This window comes from Felis catus, chromosome A2 (genome assembly GCF_018350175.1).
Source record: "Felis catus isolate Fca126 chromosome A2, F.catus_Fca126_mat1.0, whole genome shotgun sequence".
In the NCBI taxonomy this organism is placed as follows: Eukaryota; Metazoa; Chordata; class Mammalia; order Carnivora; family Felidae; genus Felis; species Felis catus.
The window spans coordinates 96,367,651-96,393,177 of NC_058369.1; the positions used below are offsets into that span (position 1 = coordinate 96,367,651).

The 25,527-nt window shown below is 42.2% G+C and overlaps 1 protein-coding gene, 2 long non-coding RNA genes and 1 other non-coding gene across 6 annotated transcripts in view; 2 read left to right on the forward strand and 2 right to left on the reverse strand.

Moving 5' to 3' along the window:
• The window catches only part of CDK6 (cyclin dependent kinase 6), a 258,001-nt gene extending 251,433 nt beyond the window's left edge, over positions 1 to 6,568 (reverse strand). The window contains exons 1-2 of one of the 2 annotated variants that reach the window (XM_045052382.1): positions 6,184 to 6,568; positions 2,731 to 3,336 (exon numbers count right to left, since the gene is read on the reverse strand). In XM_045052382.1, coding sequence (XP_044908317.1) covers positions 2,731 to 2,963 — 233 coding nt within the window. In that variant the 5' untranslated portion in view covers positions 2,964 to 3,336; positions 6,184 to 6,568. Of the gene's footprint in view, positions 1 to 2,730; positions 3,337 to 3,448; positions 3,611 to 6,183 lie in introns of those variants that run through there. The other variant, XM_003982756.5, reaches the window with a different exon arrangement.
• LOC111559499 lies at positions 5,003 to 18,650 on the forward strand. The gene is made up of 3 exons (XR_002740481.2): positions 5,003 to 6,269; positions 10,209 to 10,282; positions 18,592 to 18,650. It is a non-coding gene; the product is annotated as an uncharacterized LOC111559499 (long non-coding RNA).
• Positions 18,651 to 18,730: 80 nt separating this feature from the next.
• Positions 18,731 to 25,527, forward strand: part of LOC109497454 — a 63,843-nt gene continuing 57,046 nt past the window's right edge. Inside the window, exon 1 of one of the 2 annotated variants that reach the window (XR_006594209.1) lies at positions 18,731 to 18,784. This is a non-coding gene — a long non-coding RNA (uncharacterized LOC109497454). The remainder of the gene's footprint in view (positions 18,785 to 25,527) is intronic. The other variant, XR_002153663.3, reaches the window with a different exon arrangement.
• On the reverse strand, positions 22,510 to 22,618 carry LOC111559585. The gene has a single exon (XR_002740714.1). It is a non-coding gene; the product is annotated as a U6 spliceosomal RNA (small nuclear RNA).

Below are 25,527 nucleotides of genomic sequence, written 5' to 3' on the forward strand. Positions count from 1 at the left end.
TTAATTCTTAAATGTTTGAAAAAACTAATATGTTTATGATGCCCCTTCAAGCTTGAGGCTTAACTACCTGTGGGAAGGGCCTATAATTCTGATCAATTACTTATGACTTGAAGGTGCTTACAGAGTTATCTGTCCTTTTAAGAAACCTTTTAAGAACCAGCCCTAGCATTGTAAAGCTGACACTGTGGGGCACCAATAAGTCACAGGTTTGGGGGTCCAACTTTGACAACTCTCCCTTGGAAGGAAAAGAATTGTTGTTACCTGTCCTTGATTTCCCAACCCTGCCTGAACAAATATTAGCAACCTTCAAAATCTGGAATTCCTAGTCTACTTAAGGAAGTCATGGGGACCAAAGATTGCCCCAAGGCAGAGGCAAAGAGAAGAAACAGAAAGGAAACAAAATGGAATGGAGATATGTAGCTCATGAAGATGACATCATCAATAATTTTTTTTCAAATGCCACTGAATTTCATGGCATAGGACTGATGGGTCTTTTCTGACAAACCACAGGCTTGTTCTATCCAAGTAGTTTCTTGGTTCCAGAGCCTCTAATGTCTGGGTTTGAGTATGATTTGCTTTATAGAAAAGGTCAGGTGAACTGATATTTTACTGGGAACCTGTTTGGAGGCAACAGCCCCACTAATCAGCATGAAAACAAATAACACTTGGACACCTGAAGCATTTTTAAATTTAAACTGCTCTCATATACACCATCTCAGCTCCTACTCACAACTCTTAAGAGGTAGGTATCATCATCACCACTTAACCTGTAAAAATAATTTTAGAAAACCTTTAGATATCTTCACCTTCAATTTGAGTATAGCCTCCTGAAATTTCTCAGTACAGAATTCAAGTCACGGGTCAGTTAGAAATCTCTAAAGACATACCAATTTCAAGAGTATAAATCAAGAGAATAAGATAGATTAGCCAAAATCTACCAACACTATGTCAAAAACAACCATCCTGCTGTTAAAGGGATAGTGCTTTGTAAAAAATAGTGTTACACAGGAGTGCCTCTATAATGCCTCTATGCTGGAAGGACAGTATTTTATTTATCTACATGTAAAAAACTGGACACTCCCCATAGGCAACAGACAAAATAAAACAAGAACTTTGATCCTAAAATTCTGGGAAGAACCTAAGTGATTCTTCCAGGAAGATACCTAAGTTACAGGGGACAAAATGTACTCACCCCTTTCCCCTCCAACATCACAAAGATTCACCCAAAGAGTTTTTGTCGGTTTGCAACAAAGAAAACACGCACAAAAGGTCACCTGTTGCTGTTATGTATAATCCCAACTTCCTAAAACACTCATTCTTCTGGTCTCATTTTCCTTTGCCCCTCTCCTCAACTGGCTAAAGCAGAGGTATAATGGGGGTCCTATTTTCATAGCCATTTATTACCTTTTTTACGTATTTATGATTCTTTGCAGCCTTCTAGGCTTAGTCTGTGTTGGGAACAAAGCACCACACAAATCAAACAGCCTAGGATAAGGGGACACAAGTTAAAACCTCCCAGGAAGATTTTGTAGACACTTGGGCTCCCTGAGTCTCTAGAGGGCTTGGTATTTCAAAGGTCAGTCTTGGGTCTCTTGACTTTGATGACTAATGTTAAATTGCTGGACTTCTACAAAAATATTTAGCTGTGTTTGTTTACATAATTTCATCCACAGCGCACACAGTAGGCATGTATTTGTTGAACAGAATCCCCACATAGATGAGAAGACAGGAAGAATACCCAAGACCTCCTTTTTCCAACACACTATGGTTGAGAGTTGACAGGTAAAATCCCACCCGAATTTGTACAAGTTTCTGTGCATTCCTTTTTTACTTAAAACTACACATATCTGCTTAGAAAAGAAAAGGATGACACACCACACAATGTCAACCACACAATGGGAAAATTCCAGGATCACTAAGAAAACACCATTATCGTAGTCACACACACTTTAATTACTGGTTACCACACAGGAGAGGCTTTAAGAAATGCTGTCTCTCCATCCACTTGCCACAACCCCTCCAGAAAAAGCAAAAGCAGAACACTTGGAATCTAAAGATTCCACATCTTGGACTCAACATCACTACTTTTGAGAAGTAGTCTAAAGACTATGCTGACCCAGAGACATAAAGTAATACACACTAATAGGCAACATTTTTGGAAGAAGTTTCTTAGGCCACCCTATTTGATGCTTATTTTTCATTATATAACTTTAAAGAAAAACTGGATGTGATTGGCAAAAATATTTTTATGCTTCTATATTTTTAAACCTTATTTAAACGAAGCTCCACCAAGAAAATTCTCATCCCAATTTTCACCGCATCCTGCTACTTCTCTTATTCTCAGCCTCTCAAAAATTCCCCAATGGCTAGGGAAACTATGCGGGGGCTGGCAGGGCACGTCTCAGCTTGGCTCGTTCTGTCCCTAAAAGGCACCCAACTTCCTGGACCCTCTTTCAGGGCCAGCAGGGAGAATACGCAGAACTTGCACAGCGGCAGGGAAGCCTGCGCAGGTCACATTTCCTGACTTGTCTTTCTGCTCGCTGTCTGGCAAGGTCACCCTCTCTGGCTTGCGGCTCTGTCCACACAACTTACTCTCACTCTGTAAGGGCGACGGGTCGCGCCATGCCTCCCTGCCGCCCTCCGGCCTGGCAGCGTCCCGGCCCCGAGGATCCCTGGCCCTCCCCCGGCGCGCGCGGCCTCCGACGGCGAGGGCGCCGCTCCCCCGCTCACCTGACCACGTTGGGGTGCTCGAAGGTCTCCAGGTGCCTCAGCACCGCCACCTCGCGGATGGTGGAGAGCGGCATGCCCTCCTCGCCTGTCTGCACCCGCACGCGCTTCAGCGCCACGAACCGGCCTCCGTTCTTCAGGTCCCGGGCCTTGAACACCTTTCCATAGGCGCCCTCCCCGATCTCCGCCACGCACTCGTACTGCTGGTCCGCGCGGCTCAGGCCGTCCTTCTCCATGCCGTCTGGACGCCGCCCGGCGCGGCGCCGCTGGGACGGGCGGGGGGCGCGCTCGACTCGCTCTCGGCCGCCGCTCGCCTCCTCCCGGACTTCCCGGCCCGCTCCCTCACGCCCCGGAGCTCGGTCTCGCTCTCCCTCGCCCCCGCCGACTACCGCTCTCCCGCGCTCCGGCTCTCGCGGCTGCTGGGGCTGGATGGAGCGACCTCCCCGCGGGCGGGCGCAACCCCGGTGCCGCCGCGAAACTCCGCCTGCCGAGTCGCCAAGGAGCGAGCCGATCCCTCCTCTTCCCTCCCCGAAGCGCAGTCCTCTGCACAGACACCGAGGCGATTACATAGCCTATGCCCCAGCGCGTCTCAGTCCACAATCATTCCACCTAAAAGAAGAGACGGGAGGACAAGAAAAAGTGCAATCAGACATCCCAAGCGCCTTCCTCCGGGTCCCCGCAGACTCCCCTCCTCCTCCTTCATAAAAGCCCCCGTCGCTACCCTCTGTGCGCTCCTGCCCTCTCCCAGGCTGCTTAATCCTTCCTGGTTCCTCCGAGAAAAGCGAAGTTACTTTTCTTTCCCTGCAGAGCTGGAGCCGTCTTCGCGCGGAGAGGTTGCAGGGGCCCCTCGGGGATGAGCGAGCGGCGCGGGACGCAGTGGACGGGAGGGGGCGTGCCGATCAGCCCAGAGTGTGCCGGGAGCGCGGGGGAGGGGAGGTGCCGGGCACGTCAATGTCACGGCTTAATATTTATCCCTACATCATTGTGTTGTACTGCTACCCACCCCACCTCCCCGGGCCTGGACGTGCAGGGAGTGGGGCTCCCAGGGTGCCGTGGGCCTTTCAGGGGTCGTACCCAGGCTGCTGTGGAGAGACTGTGGGTCCATCGGTGTGGGGCTGCAGAATGTGGGTGGGGGCTCCCAGGACCCTGTAACCCGATGCTGGGAGTGTGCGAGAAGGGGTGGTCAGACATCTGCTCGGAAATTGCTTCCTTTCTTTCTACTTTCAGTTTTTCTACGAGGAGACATTTAAAAACGACTTGCACACACAAATGGTCTTTTTGGGGTAAAGGAGTCTGGATTGGAAACGGAATTCTTTCTCCGACTCGGAGGACCTCCCTGGTGGAAACCCATGGGGGTCGGGGAGGGCTGAGGCTCCCGCTACTCGAGAGTGGAGGAACGCTGGGGCCCTGGAGGGGGAGTCGCCCACGGGACCATAAGGGTGGGAGAAAAGGGTATTCGCCGCTCTTTAGCTTGTCATCTCCTTAAAGAATAACTTCGGGAAGAAGGTAGCATAACCGTGACTCGCCCTGAAAATTTCAACTAATTTCAACCTCAACAAAACTTAACCTCGTCTTAAAAAGGCTGGAAGTAGGGGGGGTGTAAATGCCAAGCCTTGGGGGTGAGAGAGAAGGGGCTGCGTCCTCGGGGCCAGGACTCCAGAACCTTTTCCCACTCCCTGGATCGTCTCTGAAGTAAGTAGCAGAGGAGGCTGCTCCATTCCTCTTTCGGCTTAAGGCCTGGTATTATCAGGGGCCAAACGCACCACCTCCCCCAGCCCTCCGCACAACAAAGTGCGGGGAGGGGGCTAGGGGAGGGGCACACTTTCCTTCCCCATTGAGTTGCAATCCAGGACCTAGGGAGCCTCCAACCCACGGCCGCCGCGGCCTCGGCGGGGCATTCACCACGCCGGCCGCGTGTCCGGAATTCCCGGGAAGCCTCGGAATTACCTGCCCCGCAACTTCTGGCCCGCTCGCCTTCTGCCAGGAATTAAAGAAACAAATGGCGCGACCCCCACGGTGTGCGGGCAGAAGGGACCTCAGCGGGGGCAGAGCCCCTCACACTCACTCCATTCGAAACTCTCCTTAGAAAGTGAAGGCGAATCCTGGAGGAGCCAAGGAACGAGACCCCACCCCCCCAGGGCCTGCACAGGGGTCTGAGCCAGGCAAAGGGCCACACAGGTAGCCGAGGAGCAGCCACCGGCAGCGCAGCCCGCCCCTCCCGCACCCCCCTCCCTGCCCTAGTCCAGCGGGAGGCTCAGCTGCTAAGGCAGCGTCGCGGACGTCCCACCCCCGCAGGGAGCTGCGCCCGCTGCCCGGGCCTGGCCCCGCACCGCCCGCCCAACCTCTCCCCCCTAGCTGCCCGGACGGTCGGCTCCGGCGGAGAGAAACGGGAGCAACAGTGCCTTTTCCCCCCCTCTCCTCCACTTTTTTTTGTTGTTGTTGTTGCTTTCCCACGCTGGCTGAATGTGACTTGACCCCATTTCAAAAAAGTTTGACATAGTGCTTCAACATTTCCGCATTCCTCCGCGACTACAAAGGCTGCAGCCGCCTCCCTCTGCTTTCTGTCTCTGCTCTCTGTCTTCACACTCAATGAAATCCTTCATGTGCCTCTCCCGAAGCCTGCCAAGCACCGCAAGGGTCGCCACCAGCGCAGCGACAAGAGGCCGCACTGGGACCACGACTCCCGCGTGTGCGCACACGCAGATGCGCCCCACGTGCACACTGTCGGGCGCAATGCAGGGCCCGGAGCTGCTTACCGCAGGGTGTGCGTTTTAACTCGGATATTTTAAATTATAAAAGTAAATTATACTTTATAAACTAAAGCAAACGTGCGTCTTTGTGGGGCTCCAAGCCTGTGCACTGGCCGCCTGCGTGCACTCCAGTAAGTGTGGATAACACCCCCGCAGGGGCTGCCAGCAAGAAGCCTGCGTTAACATTTATCTCGTGGTGAGGAAGGTGGAGGCCACACCCACACCTCCGCGAGCTGGGGAGAGAGCTTTCGTGGGGAAATGAATATGGGGCACGGAAACACATTGTCCCGCATGGAGTCCCCAGAGGCAGTGCATTTTAAACTCTAAAGTGTGGATTATTCTGTGAATGTCTGAGTGGAGTTGATATTCCGCTTTAAGAAGCTGGATGAGTGTGTGGGTGTTTGTGCGTAAGGCTATGTGGGAGTAGGCACAGGATCTTAGTGTTCGGGGTGTCCCTAGGGTAGGCTGTCCTCCTCTCGCCAGATTAGGAGGGACTCCTCTAGCTCCCCAAAATTGCTCTCCGTAATTAGCCTGCCTCGGTTCGTAAGGGGTTAACTAAAGCCGATTTCGAATACACCCCCCCCCCACCACCACCATCACAGTCACCCCCACCCACACCCTGGCTTCCGACCCTGGCCAAGCTCCCAAATCTCCCCCGGGGACCCCCCACCCAGCAGCCCACCCACACCAACGCACGGCTCCTCACCTGCGGGGCCCTGCCGCGTCAGGCCTCCGGAGGGGGCTGCGAGTGTCTGTCCGACCTCCGCACGTGTCCACAGCGGCGCCAAGCAGGTAACCCGTCAGGAGGAAGGAGTCACCAGCACTCTTTACTGCGTAGGGGTGGGCACAGCGGCGGAGGGCGGAGGGACAGCTGAGGGCGCCGCCCGCGCGGCTCGCTGGGGGCGAACCGGGGCCGCGGGGCTCCGGCCGGGGCTCGGGGCCGGAGCCGGGGAAAGAGCGCAAGGGGAGCGGGGGCGGGGCGGGGCCCCCGGAGGCTGTCTCTGCTGGAGACCCACCCGGCGGCGGGGTTAGGGGCTCGCTGCGCAGCGGCAAGCAAGTGTGCAAATTAAAGCCTTCCGGAGAGAGGGGAGGCGGCTGAGACCCGGCTGTGCTCTGAGCCTCTCAGCTCCCCAGCTCTCGGCTCCGAGTGGGGGGTGTGGGGGGGGGGAGTTAAATGAAAATTTCCGGCTTTCGCTGCAACTGGAGTGGGGGATCTTGCTACTAAAATGAGAGGCGTGAGAGGGAGGGTGGGATGTGTCGTCGGGAGTCCGCGGAGTTTCCAAACCCACGGTCGCCCAGAGTTGGGGTTTTGACAGAGTGAAGCGGGGAGATCAGTAGTCTGTGATGTGGACGGATGGAAAAAACACAAAACAACCAACCATAATTATGAGGGGCCGGTGGGGATGGTAAATACCAACACTTTCCAAGAAATTGAAAAATCAAACCAAAAAATAACTCTTCTCTATTAAAAAAAAAAAAAAATCTGGCAGGGCGCCTTGCAGAAAAGAAAATACTAATCTGTCCAAGCACTTTTCACTTTCAGCATGAGCTACATTTGTTTTGTTTTCCTTCGCTTCCTTTCGGCCTCACAAAGCCCTATCTATTCCTTTTGGACAGAGGATATGATTTGGAAATTGTCAGGCACTCTGTGGTTAACAATCTACTTGAAGGGGCTGGCGGGTTCACAATTATTAAGTGGTTAGCAATTGCTGAGGGTTCACTAAGGCATTTCTAGGGAGCTAAAAAGACTAAAATTTAATACAAATAACAGAACTGCAAGATAATAGACACACATTTACACACACAGAACACACACACAAAGAGTAGAGAACGTGATTCAGTGGGTGCTCAGTTTAAATGCATTATTGGAATTCTGAAATTTGAAACCTTGTAAGAATGTATACTTTACCTTCTAAGAAAACCTGAATACAATTATTTCAGGTGAAAATGAGATTTTGGACAAAAAAAAAAAAAGACAAAGTCTTCAAGACTTCCTACAATGGAGCAAAACCAAAAAAAAAAAAAAAAAAGAAGAAAGAAATAGCTGTTTGTTTTTTTTTTTAAAGAATTCAGGGTTCTTTACAGTCTGTATCTGTAGAATACTTAAAACCCTTTTAAATATCTTAAAGTAAAGCCAAAAAAATATTTATTTATTTCAGTGCTCTCTGGAAAAATTGAAGCCCAGCAAAACACTATTTGAATTGGAAATATTACCTCTATAAATCTTGATTTTTTTTATTAAACCATGTTGCTAATTTCAGAGTAAATCAATTTTGCCTTTATAAAATTCATCCTATACTACAGTGTGAAGTAACAGATTAGGTAAATAAAAATTGTTGCATTTCCATTAGCAAATATTTTGCAATCCCTTATAATAATTTATTCTTGAATGATAAAGTGGATATTTGTGTTTCTTTATACTTAAGATAATTCATAAAATACATTTTGTGCTTAGGAGTATATCTTCTAAAATAAAATTCAATTTCTGAACAAAATTTGTAAAGATATCTATAACCTCATATACCTTATAGACTTAAGAAACCAATTATTAGATTTTGTATTTATATGAAATATTAGATCACTACAAATGATTAGACTTTAAAACAGAGATACAAATGAGAATCTTCCATTTTTATAAGTGTTACACTTATCAATGATTTTAAAACAAAATTTACTTGTTGGTAATTAACACATTTATGTAATTTAGAAATAATTGTCAATAAATAGTCATAGAAACCAGCAAATGATTGCAAGAATTTATTTGGGTAAATAATTTGTTTGAAAGATAGTAAGCCATAAATATTTTTTAAATTAACAGAAAAATGTCTTTTCTACACTGGGTTGCATTTTTAATTACTGAATTTGACAACAACCATGGATAGATTTGAAATTCCATCATTTAGATTAATATATCACTTGTACGAGGTAAAGAAAGAAAGAAAGAAAGAGAAAGAAAGAAAAGGAAGGAAGGAAGGAAAAGAAAGAAAGAAGGAAAAAGAAAGAAATAAGGAAGGAAGGAAAGAAAGAAAGAAGGAAAGAAGGAGAGAAAGAAATTTTATTTAATTATGATTCCTGAGTGTTAGCTCTCTTTATGTCATCTGCTTTCTCTGATATTATTAATTTATCATTGTTCACTCTCTCTGGTTATGGTTCACATAAAATCCAGTTGGTTCAAGCCTCAGACCAGGAAGTTTTAAAATGGATTGTGTAAAATTAGTAAATACCAGATTGTTTTTGTTTATGGATAACTTCCTCTGTGGGTAATAGGTTATCATAACAAAATTTGTGCAAAGTTTTTACACTGTGAACCAAATTCTTACCCCTTTGTTTAGGAGTCTTTTATGAATGAATGCGGAGCATTCAAGAATTATGATTTGCATGCCATGTATCTGGTATCTGAAAGTTGTAGATCATCTTACAGGCTTTTAAAAATTAGAAGTAATGTATTTATGTTCAAATATGATGTTGTAGCTTATGCTGAAAGTTTTCTTAGTGTCACACAAGAGATGCATTCTTTGTGAACATTTTATATCAGATATCTGTAAATTTTTGTTTTCCCTAAAACAAAAATGAAATTTAAAATTGTTCTATAATTTGTAGTCTTGTTTAAGGAATGAGTAATTTATTTAAAATTAGTAACTTTATAATGTACATCTAATTTTAAATCATCTCTGATTTATATTGGCTATTTGAATTTATAAAATATATTTTCTAGAAACTCAGAAATAATGTTTTGCTATAATCCACTATACAATAATTTTAATTGGAGGTTCATGCAAATGTATACTTTTTGTCTATAAAGATCTATTTATTGTTTTGATAAAAAATTTATTTTGGTTTAATAACTTTAAGATCAGTTGCCCTCATCTTTAACTTGATTTATATGTGTATGTAAATGTTATCTTTGTTGAGTAATTACTGTGAAAAATTATAATGTTAACAGAAATAGTATAATATAATGCAGTGCATTTTAATGCATTCTTTCTTCCCCAGGCATTTTCCAAGAAGTTTTCTTAGGTTTTCCCTTAAAATACTGAAAATTTACTAAATATTCTAGGAAAACTCAATTGTACTACCAACTTTCTTCAATTGTAAAATTCTGCATTTTAAAGGATTTTTTAATTCAGTCTTCCAAATAAATTACTTCTAGTTGATTTGGAAAACACCTGTTTTTTTTTCTCTTTTTGTTGTTGCATGTGATGTGATATAATATATTGGATTTAAACAGTGAAACTTGCAAATTTTGATATTTGTCGTGAGGGAAAAAATGTATCAGGTAGTAGCTTATAAATTTAAGAAAAAACCCAGACATTATTATTTTTTGGAACTTTCCATTTTTGTGGGTTCTACTGCTCTATAATTATTCCTGTGCAACATGTCAGTACTATGTTCATGTTTGTATAATTGTCATATTTTCTTTTTTTCCCTTCTGATAGGCACTCATATCTTCTCTTTGCTTAGTGTGTATGTGTGTGTGTGTGTGTGTGTGTGTGTGTGTGTGTGTTTATGTATGTGTGTGTGAATACCTGTGTGTTCTTGGCATATTGTCGTGACATGTTCGAAACGTGTTAAGATCCTTTCATCATCTATATTAGTATCCTGAATAATCAGTAAAATAACTGTAAAAATACACTTATAAAAGATGGTGATAATCACATTGAAATATTTACATTTCCTTTTGATTTATAGTGTCCTACAGTTTTCACTGACTTCTAACATCTCTTTTCTAAGGTAATACTTGAATCTCCGCTGCACACATGGCCTAACAATTGTGTTGGCATAACTGCCTTTGGTTGAGCTGAAAGGTGCGTACATGCTTTACATAGACCATTCAGATGAGGCAGTGAGGGTACAACACAGTGGGGGTAAATCATGATAAAGTGGGATCTGGGAGGTAGAAGGAAGGGCAAAGGGAGAAGCTTCTTTTTGGGCATCTGAGAGAAACTTCTGTGAATGGCCTGACCATAGGGGCAGGTGAAGGAAGTACAAGCTGAGGTCCTGGGGCCAAGAGATGTAGCCTCAGGGCTCTGAGTATAGAGTGTCCTCGCAATCTAATTCTTTTAGGATGAGTGGCATTCTGTGTCTGTCCTGTTATGCACTGAAATCCATCTTATTAAATGAGATTGTGTAATGTATGTACCCATATTCATGTAACTCTTCTACATTGTCTCATTATGGGTTTTTCCCCAAAATAATATACAACAGCATTCTTTGCAGGGGTCTTTGAATTTCAGTAAGAAAGTATATAATAGCATAGCTCTGTGGATCAAACATTTTACCATAAATTGGAGAGTCCTATTTTTAAACTCTGTTATAAATTTGTTGTCATTCACATCATAGTGTCCTCAATGCCTAGCACAGTAACTGGCAAGTATTTTATGTCTAGTAAGTACTGGTCAATGAGAAAGTTGGCTTTATATCCTTCATCCCTCTTTTCTGGGACTACTTCTTCCTACTCCCTTCTGGGAGATACAGCATAATAATTTTTTATATAATCTCAGCAAAGTTTAAGGATAGGGATGTCAGGATTTCAGAAACAGTCTCTTCTACCTGCAGTTCCCTTCCTTTTATTCCTCTTCTCTAAATCCTATGATCATTTTAGGGCCCAGCTCTCAAAACTTGGGAGATCCCCTCAGCTGAACGACATCCCTCTCAGCTCTGACTCCTTGAGGCCATCTGCTTTCTACCTCCTTACAAGCTTGATGCTCTGCTTTCTACCACCCTGAGCTCTCCAAGCGAGTTTACCATCCTTGTTCCTCTTGGCAACTATCCAGCACCTGGTTGTGCCATTTGACCATAGTAGGTGATCAATGAAATGCAGCAATTGTTCTTGTCTCTCTCTATGAGTGTTATGGAATCAAGCAGGCACAGACAGACCAGAACAGTGTGGCATAAATAGAATAACATCTGAAAAGTTGAGGACAGTGTTCCACTTTGCTTAAATAGGAAAGAACCAGGTTGTCCTGTTACTTTCTGTGGATTTGTTATGTTTTCTCTTGCGTTGAAGATATTAGTCACTGAAAACATATTTGTCTGAAAGAAAATGTGTTCAGATAAATTTCTAAATTTGACTGAAAGACAAGTTCTAAAATCTTACCTGCAAAAAATACCGACGTAATTTTCTGCATTTCCTCCCCCTGCAAATTGCAGTTAAACAATTTTTCTTTAAAAAGAGCAAGTACTGAGTTATGAGATCAATTAGAAACTACATAGCCCAGAACTGAGAAAGATTGCTAATTTTATTGAACAATGTCTTTAATATCTATGTGAGTGTATGTGAAAGGAAAGAATCCTTGATTTCTAAGTCAAGAGCCTGTGTTTTATTCCTAGTTCTTCCTCACAGCAATGCTCACTGTACCCCCAGTTATAGTCATGTAACCTTTCTGACCTTCGGTGTCTATGTCTATTAAGTGGGTTTGCTAATCATTTAGGAAGATGGTATGAAAACAGTTTGGAGAGAGGCAACAGAGAGTTTTACCTTTGCAAGAGAAGATCTGGAAGAGTAATTGAGGTTGCTGGTCTGTGGGTCAGAAAACCTGAAATTTAACCTGAGTTGGCCATGAACTACCTGTGTGACCTTGGGCAACACACTTAAGCCCCGAGACCTTAAGGTCTTTGTCAATAAAAAAGATGATAAGACTCAACGATTCGTGTAGGTGCCGCTGCAGCTTGAAAATGCTATCGTCTGGCACCATCATTCTACATCTGTTCTTATAAATGCCCTAAACAAGAACAGTGCCAGTGGATGGGACTCTGATGTTAGCAACCCAAAGAGGGGTCTGGACTTCAAATGTGAAATATATTGGGGCTCTCTAACATAAGTCTCTGGATTTTCAAGACAATAGACATGAATACCTCGGGGAAAAAAACATTAGAAAAATTCACTAGATGGGGCGAGAGGAGCCAGGTTTTTAATTACTGGACTAAAACTAAATGTGATGGATTAAGTCAATCAACCCTCATTAATAAAATGTGATAAGTAAATTACAGTAGTACTCACAGAGCTGGGATACTAAAGATTAGAAGTCTTGGCTAATCACAGCAATTCTTTAAAGATACCATGAAGCATAACTTTGGGAGATGTGACATATCTGTAAACCATTGAAAATGTGAGTGGCAGCCAGTGTCCTGTGAGGCAGTGGGAAGTGGTGGTGGATGGGGGTGGGGGGGTCGGGAGAGTAAAAGGCAGTATGCTGTGAATCTGAGGAGTTCCAGATATATCAGAAATCCTGAGAACTGCCGATCCAAAACGTGTGCAGAGGAACAGGCTGTTGTCCCTGTGTTGTTTTCTACTACGTTGGCTCACGCGCACAGTTGGCTTGAAGGTCTTCCCTAGATGTGCAGGGACATTTATGCTGTTGGAACCAGAAGCCTGGCCACAATGTGACCTTGGAGTAGGTTACTAAACTTTCAGAACCCCAGTTTCCCTCACCCATAAAGTAGGGATACAATTATCTGCTATAATAAACCGGGGTGAGAATTAATTTTCTACTTTGTGCATTTTGCATTTAACAGACCTTTAATAAATATTAGTATGCAACCAATATCCCTTTCATGAAATCACACTTCCTATTCTATCTCTTTTTAAAGACAGCTAACCCTTTGACCAACAAGATTTTCTTTTTTAAACTGGTTTGAAACATCTACCCATTGCAGGAGGAACAACCCCAGAAATAGTACACACTAAACATCTTAGGCTTTGACAAAACCACAACGGTCTCTGGGTATGTGACAGATGGAGGAGAGAGTGGGTTGTCTCACCTGAGACGTTACCCCAGTACTGCTCAACCTTCTTCATCTATTCCCAGCCCCCCCCCCCCCCCCCCCGTCTTCCTCATCCTTTTCCTTCCATGTGGCTCTTTGTTCTTCATTCCCACTGCTCTGGTGTGACCCATACTTGCTGACATTTGTCTTAAAAGCCATGCATTCTGTTGCTTCCCTGCAAGAGTTCCTCCACTGATCACTCTTCCACAGTCCCTGGCTCCCACTTTTTTCCCTTTAAGAGCTGTTTGTCATCCTCTCAATCTCTTCTCTGTCAACCTTGCCTTCTGAGCTTAGCAGAAGCTTATTTGTCCTTAGACAACCTTGTATTTCCTATCCCATACTCTCTCCCTAGAAGCATGCAAGGGGAGATACCTCACTTCCCCTATCCTACCCTCTTTTTTTCTTTTTCTTTTTTTCAACTTCCCAGGTCTATGTCCACAGTTCAAATCACTGCTCACTAGTGTCAGACACTCCATTGTTATCCCATTTCTCTCAGAATAAAATCGCAGTCTTGCCCTGCACCACTTCTGCTCTGATTCTTCTCATCACTCTGACCCTTGCTTCCTCTGCGGCAGCCATACTGGCTTCTTTAGTGTTTCTCAGACCTACCAAGCACATTCATGCCTCTGAGGTTTGCACTTGCTGGAGTTTTGGTTGTTGTTGTTGTTTTTTGCTGAAATGCTCTTCACCCACACATAAGCATGGCTGTCTTCCTTACTTCCTTCAGGTCTCACTCAGAAGTCATCAGAGGGATGTTCTCTGACCACCCTACATGAACTGCATCTACTCCCATCTATCTTATTTCACTTTGTTTCTCTTCCTTAGCACTTATCATCCTCTAACACATTATAGGCTTATTTGTTTATTTGTTTAGTGTCAGTCTCCCCCCACCTCCAGCATATAATCTACAGAAGAGCTCAAAATTTGTTTTATGTTCTCTTGTATCACTAAAATAATTCCTTGGCACATAGTGGGCAATAAATATTTGTCAAATGAATGAATAAATGATCTCTCCTCTTACCCAAGCTCACAACTAGCCCATTGTTGGCTAGCCGACAGCTTATTAATGAAAATAACTCTCTATAATACATAACTTTAGGGCAATCCTTCTGAATTTATGTATTTTACATGCAACCAATATTCTGCTAGGGGCTTCAGCCGAAATTGTTCACAAAAATGTTACTTAAGGATAATTTGATTCAACACACCACAGATAAAGTGTTATCTAAAATTATTGCCACTATAAAGTCAGTATATTCAGTTAATTGAAATTATACTGGAATGTGTGTCTTACACTGGAATGTGTATATAACAAGTGTGAGTTTTGTTTAAAATACTTGTCTCTTCTCATATAAAGAGTAGGAAGAAGTTTGGAAGCCAGAGGTGAGCAGATTCAGGTCTCAATCCATCATGATTTTTTCCTACCATATTACAAATCTAGAGTCTTGCAAGCCCGGTAAGAGCCAGTGAGGTGTAGCTCAGTGCTTAAGAAATCGCATCACAGGAGCCAGGCTTTGGTGATTCAAACCCAGGTCCTGCCACTGAGCTGTTTGTGTCCCCTGGTAAGTTACTTAACTTCTCTGAAACTTGGTTTCTTTATCTGGGTTAAGACTCCCTGCCTTTATGGTTGTCCTGAGGATTTAATGAGTTAATCCACGTAAAGCACTTAACAGGATTGGCACATAGAAAGTACATAGTTAGTTATGATTATTACTAATATTCCTCCTGATAAAACAGCTGCCACTTCTTAAGAGTTTTACTGTCCTTTTTCCTGGGCACCTGGCCCAGGATTTACTGCACAGTACTCTGTGTTCAATCGGTAAAGCCACCACACCCTTGGATCCCTTGCTACTAGTGATATATGCAGTCTTCCCCCTTCTTACTTTTCCCCTCCCTTGCTCCCTTGCTCCCTCCTTCTTTCCTTTCTTCTCTCCTTTCTTCCTCCTTTCCTCTTCCCTCCCTCCCTCTCTCCTTCCTTCCTTCCCTCCCTCCTTCCTTCTTGCCTTCCTTTCTTCCTTCCTTCCTTCCCTCCTCCTCTTCCCTCCCTTTCTTCTCATAAATCTTGCCTTTTCTTACTTTCTCCTACACTTCCTCTCTCATACATTGCAGTCTGTTCTGCATTAGCTGTCAGTCCTCTCCTCCATTCTTCTGTTGTTTCTGCTCTCATTCACAGGAGGGAAAAGACCTGTCATGTCACCAGGAAGAATCCCCAGAAGCAAATCTTTCAGGCTCTCACTTCCTGGGTAGAATTTTGTTCTTTCAAGCAGCTTCTGCTTTAGACATCTGAGGCCCTTTATCAAAGACTGTTTGCTGCTCAAGTTGATCAGAAATGCCATCTCAGCACTTTTAACCTATGTGTGGGTTATACCAGCAGCATCCAGTGCTTTTGAAAACACTGACTTGTCTTATCAACAATCATGGGCTAACCATAAAATCGACCATAACCAATTGTATTGCTTGCTGCTCCTAGGGGGCATGGATGAAATAATGTGGTTACTTTGATGCCTAATAAAATTCAATTCCAGTGATGGTGAGAATGTAGGAAGGAATGAAAGACATGTTCAGTGCAAATGTGTATTTTTTCCTCTTTGTCCTATTAGATTAGGAACTCCTTGAGCAAAGGGACCATGTCCGCTACCTTCATTTTTAATGTTTGGGATGAGTGCTCAGCTTAGTGCCTTCCTCACAATACATGCTCAATAATGAAACTTTTGCTTTTCAAGTACTAGACAAACGTGGTAAAAATTCTGAGTACACAAAGGCTGAAAGAATAAACCCATGAGTGAGTGCAGTGCTTTATGTTGTTGTCATTCATGTAGCTTTGTGAAACATAAAATTGTAAGACTAAATTGTCAGGCCAGTAAAAAAAAAAAATTATCTCAAATCTCAATGATCCTGTAAACTTTTACAACATATCTTCTGTGGCAATAATTACAGTAGACCCCCCCTTTCGTGGTTTCACGTTCCACAGTTTCAGTTGCCTGTGGTCAAGCTTTGTCAGAAAGCAGATAATCCCCCTCTGACCTATCGTCAGAAGGCCAGTAGTAGCCTAACGCTATGTCACAATGCATATGTCATTCACCTCACTTTGCCTCCTCATGCAGGCATTTTATCATCGCACATCATTACAAAAAGAAAGGTGAGTACAATAAAATAAGATATTTTGAGAGAGAGAGAAAGCGATAGAGATCACATTCACATAGCCTTGTTATTATTGTTCTATTTTGGTAAGTTATTATTGTTAGTCTCTTACTGTGCCTACATTATAAATTAAACTTTATCATTGGTATGCATGCATAAGAAAAACCAGTATAATGGGGCTTGGTTATATCTGCAGTTTCAGACATCCACTGGGCATCTTGGAACATATCCCTGGTGGGTAAGTTGGGGCAGGAGAAGACTACTATACTGTAAATTATAGTGATATAGAGATATATCTTAATTCTCTCTCTTAATTGTTAAACTCCTCGGTGAACTAGTTTCTACTGTTGTGCTATACACATCATATGCTTTCAATACCTGTTTGCTGAATAAATTAATGAATGATTAAGTGGATGATGTTAGACTTCCACTCATTCAGAATATTCAAAGAGGTTTTCCGTAATTCAATTAAGTAAAAAAGTTACTATCTATATGATATGTATAGATTGACATTAAAATATAAAATTACAAGAGCACCTGGGTGGCTCAGTTGGTTAAGTGTCTGACTCTTGATGTCAGCTCAGGTCATGATCTCACAGTTGTGAGATGGAGCCCCATGTTGGGCTCTGTGTTGACAGTGTGGAGCCTGCTTGGGATTCTCTCTCTCCCTCTCTCTCTGCCCCTCCTCTGCTTGCTCTCTCTCTCTCTCTCAAAAGAAATAAATACACACATACATACATATATTTGCATGAGTCAAAATTATACCAAACATAATGTTATTTCTTATGATTCAAAAGGCACTTCAAGATCTTTAACTTTCAAGATTAAGAGAAGCCAACTGGTCTCCTAAAAAAGTATATTCATCTCTTGTTTTGGTCTATCAATAGTTTACTATGACTTTTAAATAAATCTGTTTTGTCAAGTTGTATGGATTCTGAATAAAAAGAAGTTTTATATTCTCATTGGAAAGAGTTTAGAAGGCTAAAGTACCTTGAGAAAGACAATATAACATTGAACCAAAGTGATGAAAATGATTGTATTTTAATTTTTTTAATACATTTGTATCTCGACATATTACATTTCTAGACCAAAATGGTTTGTACATCTCTGTTGCTTGAGCAGGAGGAAATCATTACAATGAAAAGAGTTATTGAAAATGGTCCATGTTGTGTAATTCCCAGGATAAATGGGCTGAGTAGCAAATATTTCTGTTGTGAACTGTTTTATACCAAAATGTGCATTATTAAACCCATTTGTTGAGCACATTGAAAGATCGAATATCTTCCTAACTCGACACTGGAAAATGTTTATTTGCCATTCCTCTCCTTCCTCTGCTCTGATCTTGTTAGATATTGTCTCTGGGTTTTCTGGAATCCATCCATATTTAGAGGGGGAAAAAATCATAGCTGTAGAAACCAGAAAAACAGAATTTACAATTTATAAACACATATTTTTAACAAGATCATAAGAAATTTAAAATAGCTTACATAATAGAAACAGCATGTAGGAAAATATATAGAACGATGTGGTGGGTGACTATTTTTTATACCATCATAAGGATCCTATACATTTGAAGAACACAAAAACAGTAGTCATCAGGCTATAAGAATTTGAATGTAGCAGAAGTATGATAGTGATCAGGATGGTTTTGGGGTGATGTTATGCCCCTTTGATTTTATAAATAGGTTACTTTATGCATGCTGTGTACTTAAGTAATATATATTTAATTGTTGCCCTTTAAAACACCATATGTGCAATCAAGTTGTTTTCATTTCACTTAGAGTAATCATATGTGGGCCTGGTTCCATCTTACAATTACTTTCAAAAAAAGAAAAAAAAAAAGCTCTGTTGTTGAAAAATCAATACAGCACCGAAGACTAGAGTCAAAGGTAATAGCAACAGCTGGAATGGAAGAGGCAGTAAGCAGTTTTCCTCTTTGACGATCCTTTTCTTCTCCAGTTAATGCCATTTACCTAGAGTCAAACTGGAAGTAAAACATCCAGGTATAGATTTATCTATTTATCCATTCATTCAATAAATATCTATTGAGTGCCTACCACGTGCCAGCTTAGTACTCAGCATGGGGACATGTTATAAAAGGTTTTATTTATTTTTTTATTTTTAAATTTTATTTAAATTCAAGTTAGTTAACATATATTGTAATAATGATTTCAAGTAAAACGTTTTTTTGTCTTTTATTTTTTTTAAGTTTACTTATTTTGAGAGAGAGAAAGCACAAGCAGCAGAGGGGCACAGAGGAGCAAAGACAGAATCCCAAGCAAGCTCTGCACCATCAGCACAGAGCCCGATGTGGGGCTCAAACCCATGAACCATGAGATCACCACCTGAGCCGAGATGAAGAGTTGGACAGTTAATGACTGCGCCACCCAGGAACCCCTCAGGTAAAAAGTTGTAATATGATGTTGGGCTTCTGGAGAGACCTTGAGGTGAGAATTGGAAGTCAGATAAATGGTGTTAAAAGTGCCTTTGAAGCAGATGTAAATTGAAGGAAGTTAAATGAAGAGACAGGTGTATTTTGAGATGTGGAGGGGATATGAGACCTGTTACATTCAATTGCTTCAGGAAGTCTCTGCTATGAGTGACACAGGAAGGTTATATGAGATTTTGAGGTACGTGGGAGAGAATTATGTGTGCAGAGCCGTGGAGGAGAATGTTCTCGGCACTGAATCAGGGATTGTTGTTGGCATTGTGGCACAGTGGTAGGGAGCATGAGTGTGTTACAGTGAGTCAGAGTCATCCCAGCTTTTCTCCAGCAATGCTCTTGGGCACGCACAGAACACTGGACCGCATGTGTGACATAGGTATGCCCACTGACATGGTGGGTCACAAGAATATGACAGGGACCTCAGTGGGGAGGGCAATAATAGGCTGGGAAGAGTGTTTATGGATGGATTAAACTATGAAGGATTGAGTGTTTATTAAACTCAGTGAGCAGATGGGGCGCCTGGGTGGCGCAGTCGGTTAAGCGTCCGACTTCAGCCAGGTCACGATCTCGCGGTCCGTGAGTTCGAGCCCCGCGTCAGGCTCTGGGTTGATGGCTCAGAGCCTGGAGCCTGTTTCCGATTCTGTGTCTCCCTCTCTCTCTGCCCCTCCCCCATTCATGCTCTGTCTCTCTCTGTCCCAAAAATAAATAAATGTTGAAAAAAAAAATTTAAACTCAGTGAGCAGAAAGCAGGGAGAAGGTTGGGAAGGGGAGGAGTGCAGTAGCACATATGGGGGTTGTGCATCAAAAACAAATAGTGCCTATAATGGTTAAATTCAGGGATGATCTTGCTGATGCATGGCTGAAGTAGGGTGGAGTTGGAGGACTGCAGGGAACAAGATCATGAGCCTCTACAGCTGAGGTAACTGATGGGTCCCCAGCATGAATTTTGAAGTTGTCAGAAAGTGGTGATGAGGAATGAGGATGTGGAGGAAGATCATAAACCAGGTGCTATATTCATTTAGAAAGATGGAAATGGGTCTCATGTGAGTTCAGTAAACAACAGCTGTGGTGCCTTTAAGATGATGGAACAAAGAAGTGGTGTCAATTTTAAATGAGGAGAAAAAAGAAGTGGACAGTTGAGCAGCCCCAAAATTTAAAGTCTGGCCCTGTAAATTACTGGAAGAAAAATCCCAAGAGGGCCAGAATTTATTTTGGAGACATCCATATATTATATGCAATCAGCCACATTTTTTCCTAGGTTCATTCAAATACATGTTATTTTGTTGTTGTTGATTTGATTATTCATCATTACGGATACTGTCTTGGGTAAGAAAAAGATGTTATTTTATATTCTGTCTTGATTCCTTTCTAACACTTCTTTTATAGTATTTTTTCATGGTTTCTCAGCTTTAAAAATGTCAAATACTGGGAGGATACACTTTCCCAAATATCAGATACTCGAGGCTTTTTACATATATCAAGAATAAGATCCAGTTGGCAGAACCAACTAAACTAGAGAGTATGTTATTTTTCAGAGTAATCCCCTGTATCTGAAAGGAAAACACTGTAGTAATCCTTTTTTTCTTTCTAAATACCATAATTTAGTTAATCCTACTTATATAAGCATAGTCTTGGGCTGGTTTTCAAAACCACCATTATATTAAGTATGTAAAATACAACTGATATGACCGTTGAAATGTGTACTTTTTGCATTAGAATAGAGAACACCAATTTTTATGAGTTTCCTGACACACAAATAAGTGTTCTGATAACTTTACAGACATATTAGTATAGTCATAGATATTCTGATTATTGCAAAGCCAGGTACTTTGCATGGGTAGCTACCTAATTTGTTCACAAAGCTTAGTGAATGCTATTTAAATCATAATATAATAAACCTCTTCCAAGGAAGTTATTTAGTAGGGGCAGCAGATCCTATCAGTAAAGGTTGACATTGGCAAACACCTGTCCTGTAGAGTTAAGTGCCCAGAGGCAGGTGTTCTTACATTTATTATGCTTCTATTGTGCTTTTCATCAGTACTATAACACTCAACTGAAAATGTTGATAATTTGAAAGATTTCTTAGCGCTTTATCAGTAAGAGCACACACACCCCATTCATTCATTGAGATGAATTTATTACTTTTCAGTCATTATTTAAGTAAACCAAGTCCATGAAATTCCAAAGTAAGATATTACCACTTTCCCACTTTCCTGCCTGCAGTGTTAATTCTCCTTTGGAAGACAGTCATCTTGCCTGCTGGATCCTTCTCTTAGTCTGACTCTGTTTGATATGAGATCAAAGGGCTTTCATTTTCTGTATCAATTAGGCTGGCTGTCTTGTCTCAATGAGATTAAGTAGCCTCTGGAGAGTAGTGACACCAGAACAGCCATAGATGAGCGGATGGTTAGCATACAATATGGCTGTCTTAATTCTTTCTAAATGATAGTTTGTCTAGTCTGATGTCTCTCTTTTATGGTCGTGTCTGAAGCTCATTTGTTCAGGGCAACCATGCAGCACACACCAGACCTGATAATCAGTAGTTTGAGTTTCTAAAATGGCTGGAGAGATACATCAATTCTCTCCCAGGCTTATGATGTTTCCCATACTAAGGCGAAGTCCAGGTTTGGTTGTTGTGCCTTTTTATATTTTTTATTTTTGGTAGGATACCAAGTACTAGAATATTTTACTCCAAATAAAATGTAAATCTTACACCCAAAATTTGCCTTGAAGTTGCTTAAAGGAAGCATTATCAAAAGCATTTGTGGAACCCCAAGCAAAGCTATGTAAGCCCAGTGTTAGTCCTGCTCTATGTAGATTCTTCTGTATCTAGAAGTTTGTGGTCTGAATTTCCCATAGTCATTTTTGACTACCTTTCTTGAGATAAGACTTTAATGAACTCACTGGAGAAACTGAAGCAATGTGTTTAAACGTGTTTATTAAGACAATGGTGTTTATTAACAACAAGACACTGGTGTTTATTAACATCCTCTCAGTATATTCACGCTCTTTTCACCTTCAGAGATTTCCTTGCCAGCTGCCTTGTCAAAAAAAAAAAAAAAAGAACGTCAGGGATAAACTCACTGATGTGGCCTTCCTCACCATCTTCAGACTTCTCTCGGCTTCAACATATGCTTCCTTCTTCCTTATTACCCCAGAAGAAAATCTTCCGCCACTTTCCAAGCCTTGGCTTTCACCCCGAGCCCCCAGAATCTGGCTTCCTCAGTTATCTCCCCTCCTCTCATGTACCCTTTCTCTTCTGGGTACACACATGTGCTCGAGACTCCACCAGACGTTAAAGAAATAAAAAACAGTGACAAAAACAACCACTCTTTCTTTAGCTCAACTTCCTTTTTTTCTGGGCTAATGCCTTACATTTCACCTTTTCATCATCAAATTCTCAAGAAAGAAGGCTACATGACTTCTTCTATTCATTAGGTCCTATTCTCTTTTTTTTTCTTTTTCTTTTCTTTTCTTTTTTCTTTTTTTGAATAATAAACACCTCTTTTACATGACCAAAGACAGGAGGGAGGAAGATTTATTTGCCTTTTCAGGCTTTGGTTTTCCTCAGATAAAACTCTAGCTCCTTGGGCACTTAGCCATCTACTCAGCCACACCGGCCTGGGCTTGAAGGGATGCACGCAAGAAGCTTGGCCTCCTGGAACTGCTCCTCTGGAAGACAAAAGTATGGAATGCTTCATGAATTTGTGGGTCATCCTTGCGCTGGGGCCATACTAATCTTCTCTGTTAATCATTCCAATTTTAGTATAGGTGCTGCCAAAGGGAGCATGGTCCTATTCTCTTTTTAATTCACTGCCATCGGATTTCTGCCCCCACCCTACTGCTGTCACCAAGGTGGGTAAGAACATTGAGTTACCACTCCATGGACACTATCCTACTAGCCTCTCTTCTCCATTTGCCACTAACTGTTACTATCTCCAGACGGAAAGTCTTCTTCTCTTCCGAGTTCTGCCTCACTTCCTCTCCTGGTCATCCTCATGTATCCTTCTAAGTGTTTTGCCTCTTACCTTATTTTTTTGCCCCTCGGTCCAGCCCTTAAAAGTTGGGGTTCCCTAGTGTTTCTTTCTCACTTGTTTCTTCTCCTTCCGCTAGTCCCCCTCACCCTTAGGCAATCTCATGCTTTGGCTTGATTTCTCCTCCATCAGTAGAATCTGTATCTCCAACTACTCAAAGGAATTCCCTTTGAAGCACCTAAAAATTCAACATCTGGTGAAGAATTGAAATGACACTGTCCCTACAATTTGTTCACAGAAATGTCTTCTCCCTTTCTCCCTAGCTCAGCCAAAAAAACCCTGTCATTCTCCCAGAGTGAACTGTGACCTTCCTCTAAATTCCTTACTTCCTTTCAGTTCTACCTCTTGAGAAACGTTCTCCTGCCCCTTCATTTCTCATTCCACTGCTTCAGTCTAGATCAGAGCTCATCACCTCACACCTGGAAGGTCACATCCAGGTGACCTTAGTCATATTTATACAGCTCTTCCTTAGTCATATTTATACAACTAGATCTGATCACGTCACTACCAGGATCAAAAACTTTCTTCAATTTCCATCTGCCTACAGGATATACTTTAGCCCAACCTCCTTTGTGCATCATAAGAGTCCCTTCAGAATATAGCCAAGTCTGATTTTCTAATTACTCTCTGGTCTCCCACCACCATATGCCTTTACACACTCCAGAATGTTCCTCATTTGTGCCTTCATAGTTAAGATCAAGGTGCTCCTTTTCCCTGGAATGCTCATGTCTCTTCTCTCCTCTTCTGTCTGGCAAATCTCAATTCTACTTTTATGTGGAGTTGCAGTGTCACCTCCTTTCTATTACACTCATCTTTGCTGACCGCAGCCTCCACCTCATTCCCACTGCTGTCACAAAACTAATTCTTATGTTGGGGTTCCATAGCATTTTATGTCTGCTTCCACTTAAAGTCCTTCCCTCATTGTCTTATAGCTATTTTTCTGTTACTCTCTCTCCCCTACTGGGCTACTAGCTCTTCTAAAACCATGTTCACCTTTCCTGCTATGCCAAAGATGCTCACCTTGTCCTCAAGATGAAACAGAAAGCCTTAGCTGAGTGCCTCAGGCAGCACGATTTTCTGTCCTGCCACGATTTTCTATTCATGTACTCTATTACAGCACTATTATATTGAAATTGTATGTGTACTTTCCATTTCTTCCATTAGACTGAGAGTATATCAAAGCAGGGACCTCATCTTATTCATCATTGCCATCCAAATGGTTAGCACAGTGCCCAGAACACAATAGGTACCAAATAAATGTTTGTTAAATCATCTGTCATGCCCCTAAGTCTTTATTAGTCTTTTGTTTTGAATAGCTATATAAGATACATTTTTAAATGCCTATTAATATACTATGAATATTCACCTATAATGACTACCACCTGCATAGCTCATTGAAAAATCTGGGGCGCCTGGGTGGCGCAGTCGGTTGAGCGTCCGACTTCAGCCAGGTCACGATCTCGCGGTCCGGGAGTTCGAGCCCCGCGTCGGGCTCTGGGCTGATGGCTCAGAGCCTGGAGCCTGTTTCCGATTCTGTGTCTCCCTCTCTCTCTGCCCCTCCCCCATTCATGCTCTCTCTCTCTCTGTCCCAAAAATAAATAAACGTTGAAAAAAAAAATTAAAAAAAAAAAGAAAAATCTCAGTCATAGAGACAGATCACACTAAGAGTAGAAAACAATCTTGATTTGTGGGAAGCTGAGCCTCAGAGAGTGCTGAATTAAAAGGGAAAGAGTGAGCCATGTCTTGCCAATGGCATTGGCATGCCAATAACAATGCTTACTCATGGCATTGGCATGCCAATAAATATGTAACATCCCACAGTCTGGAGTTATTATTTTTATAATAATTTATTAGCCTCATCAATTAGAAAAGAGAAAGTCAAATAGAAGGTAACTGAAGTTACTTAACAAATTTATGCTAAAAACCAACTTAAAAGCTACACTAAAAATTCCCTTAGTCCCCAGAACCATAGTGTTTCTGTAGAGTGTCTTCCTATTAGAGTTTCCCCATAATTGTCAAGTTATAGGACAAAAGAAAGCATCTTATTTTTAATCAGCTGAGGTTGGTGTGAGGGTGAACTGGAGAAACATGGGGGAGGCAAGGATCAAGGAAAACCAGGTCTTCTCTCTTCCCCTACATTGCCTACCCTTGTGGATTTGCACAGATAATGTCTATTCATTGTTTAACAATCAGTCAACATGGTTAAGCTCCTGGGCTGTAAATTGGAACAGAAATCTGAGGTGAGTCTGGCTTCAGAGCTCTCATTTTCTATGCCCTAACAAACTGAGTTATTTTGTGAATGCTCTAGTACCTAGTTAGGTGATTTAAATCATTAGTAATATAAATTGGTAGTTATGTTAATAAGATAACTCCACATTTTCTTTTAGCAAAATAGGGCTGTTTCAGCCAACCCAATATATTTTTTCCCTTTCCTTTCCCCATTCCTCCCTACTTGAATCAGGTTGTGATAAGTTATAGGTATTTCCCAATAAATTACCAACCCCTATACAAACATTTTTTACTTAGCCCATATCCTGCTTCCTACACTCTTTTTATTTATGAATCACTCAAAATTTTACTCATTCCAGAAATTACACATTTACTTGTTAGTATATAACAGCCATTCTTCCTCCTTTATTTGCAATATTTTTAACATCCATTCTAA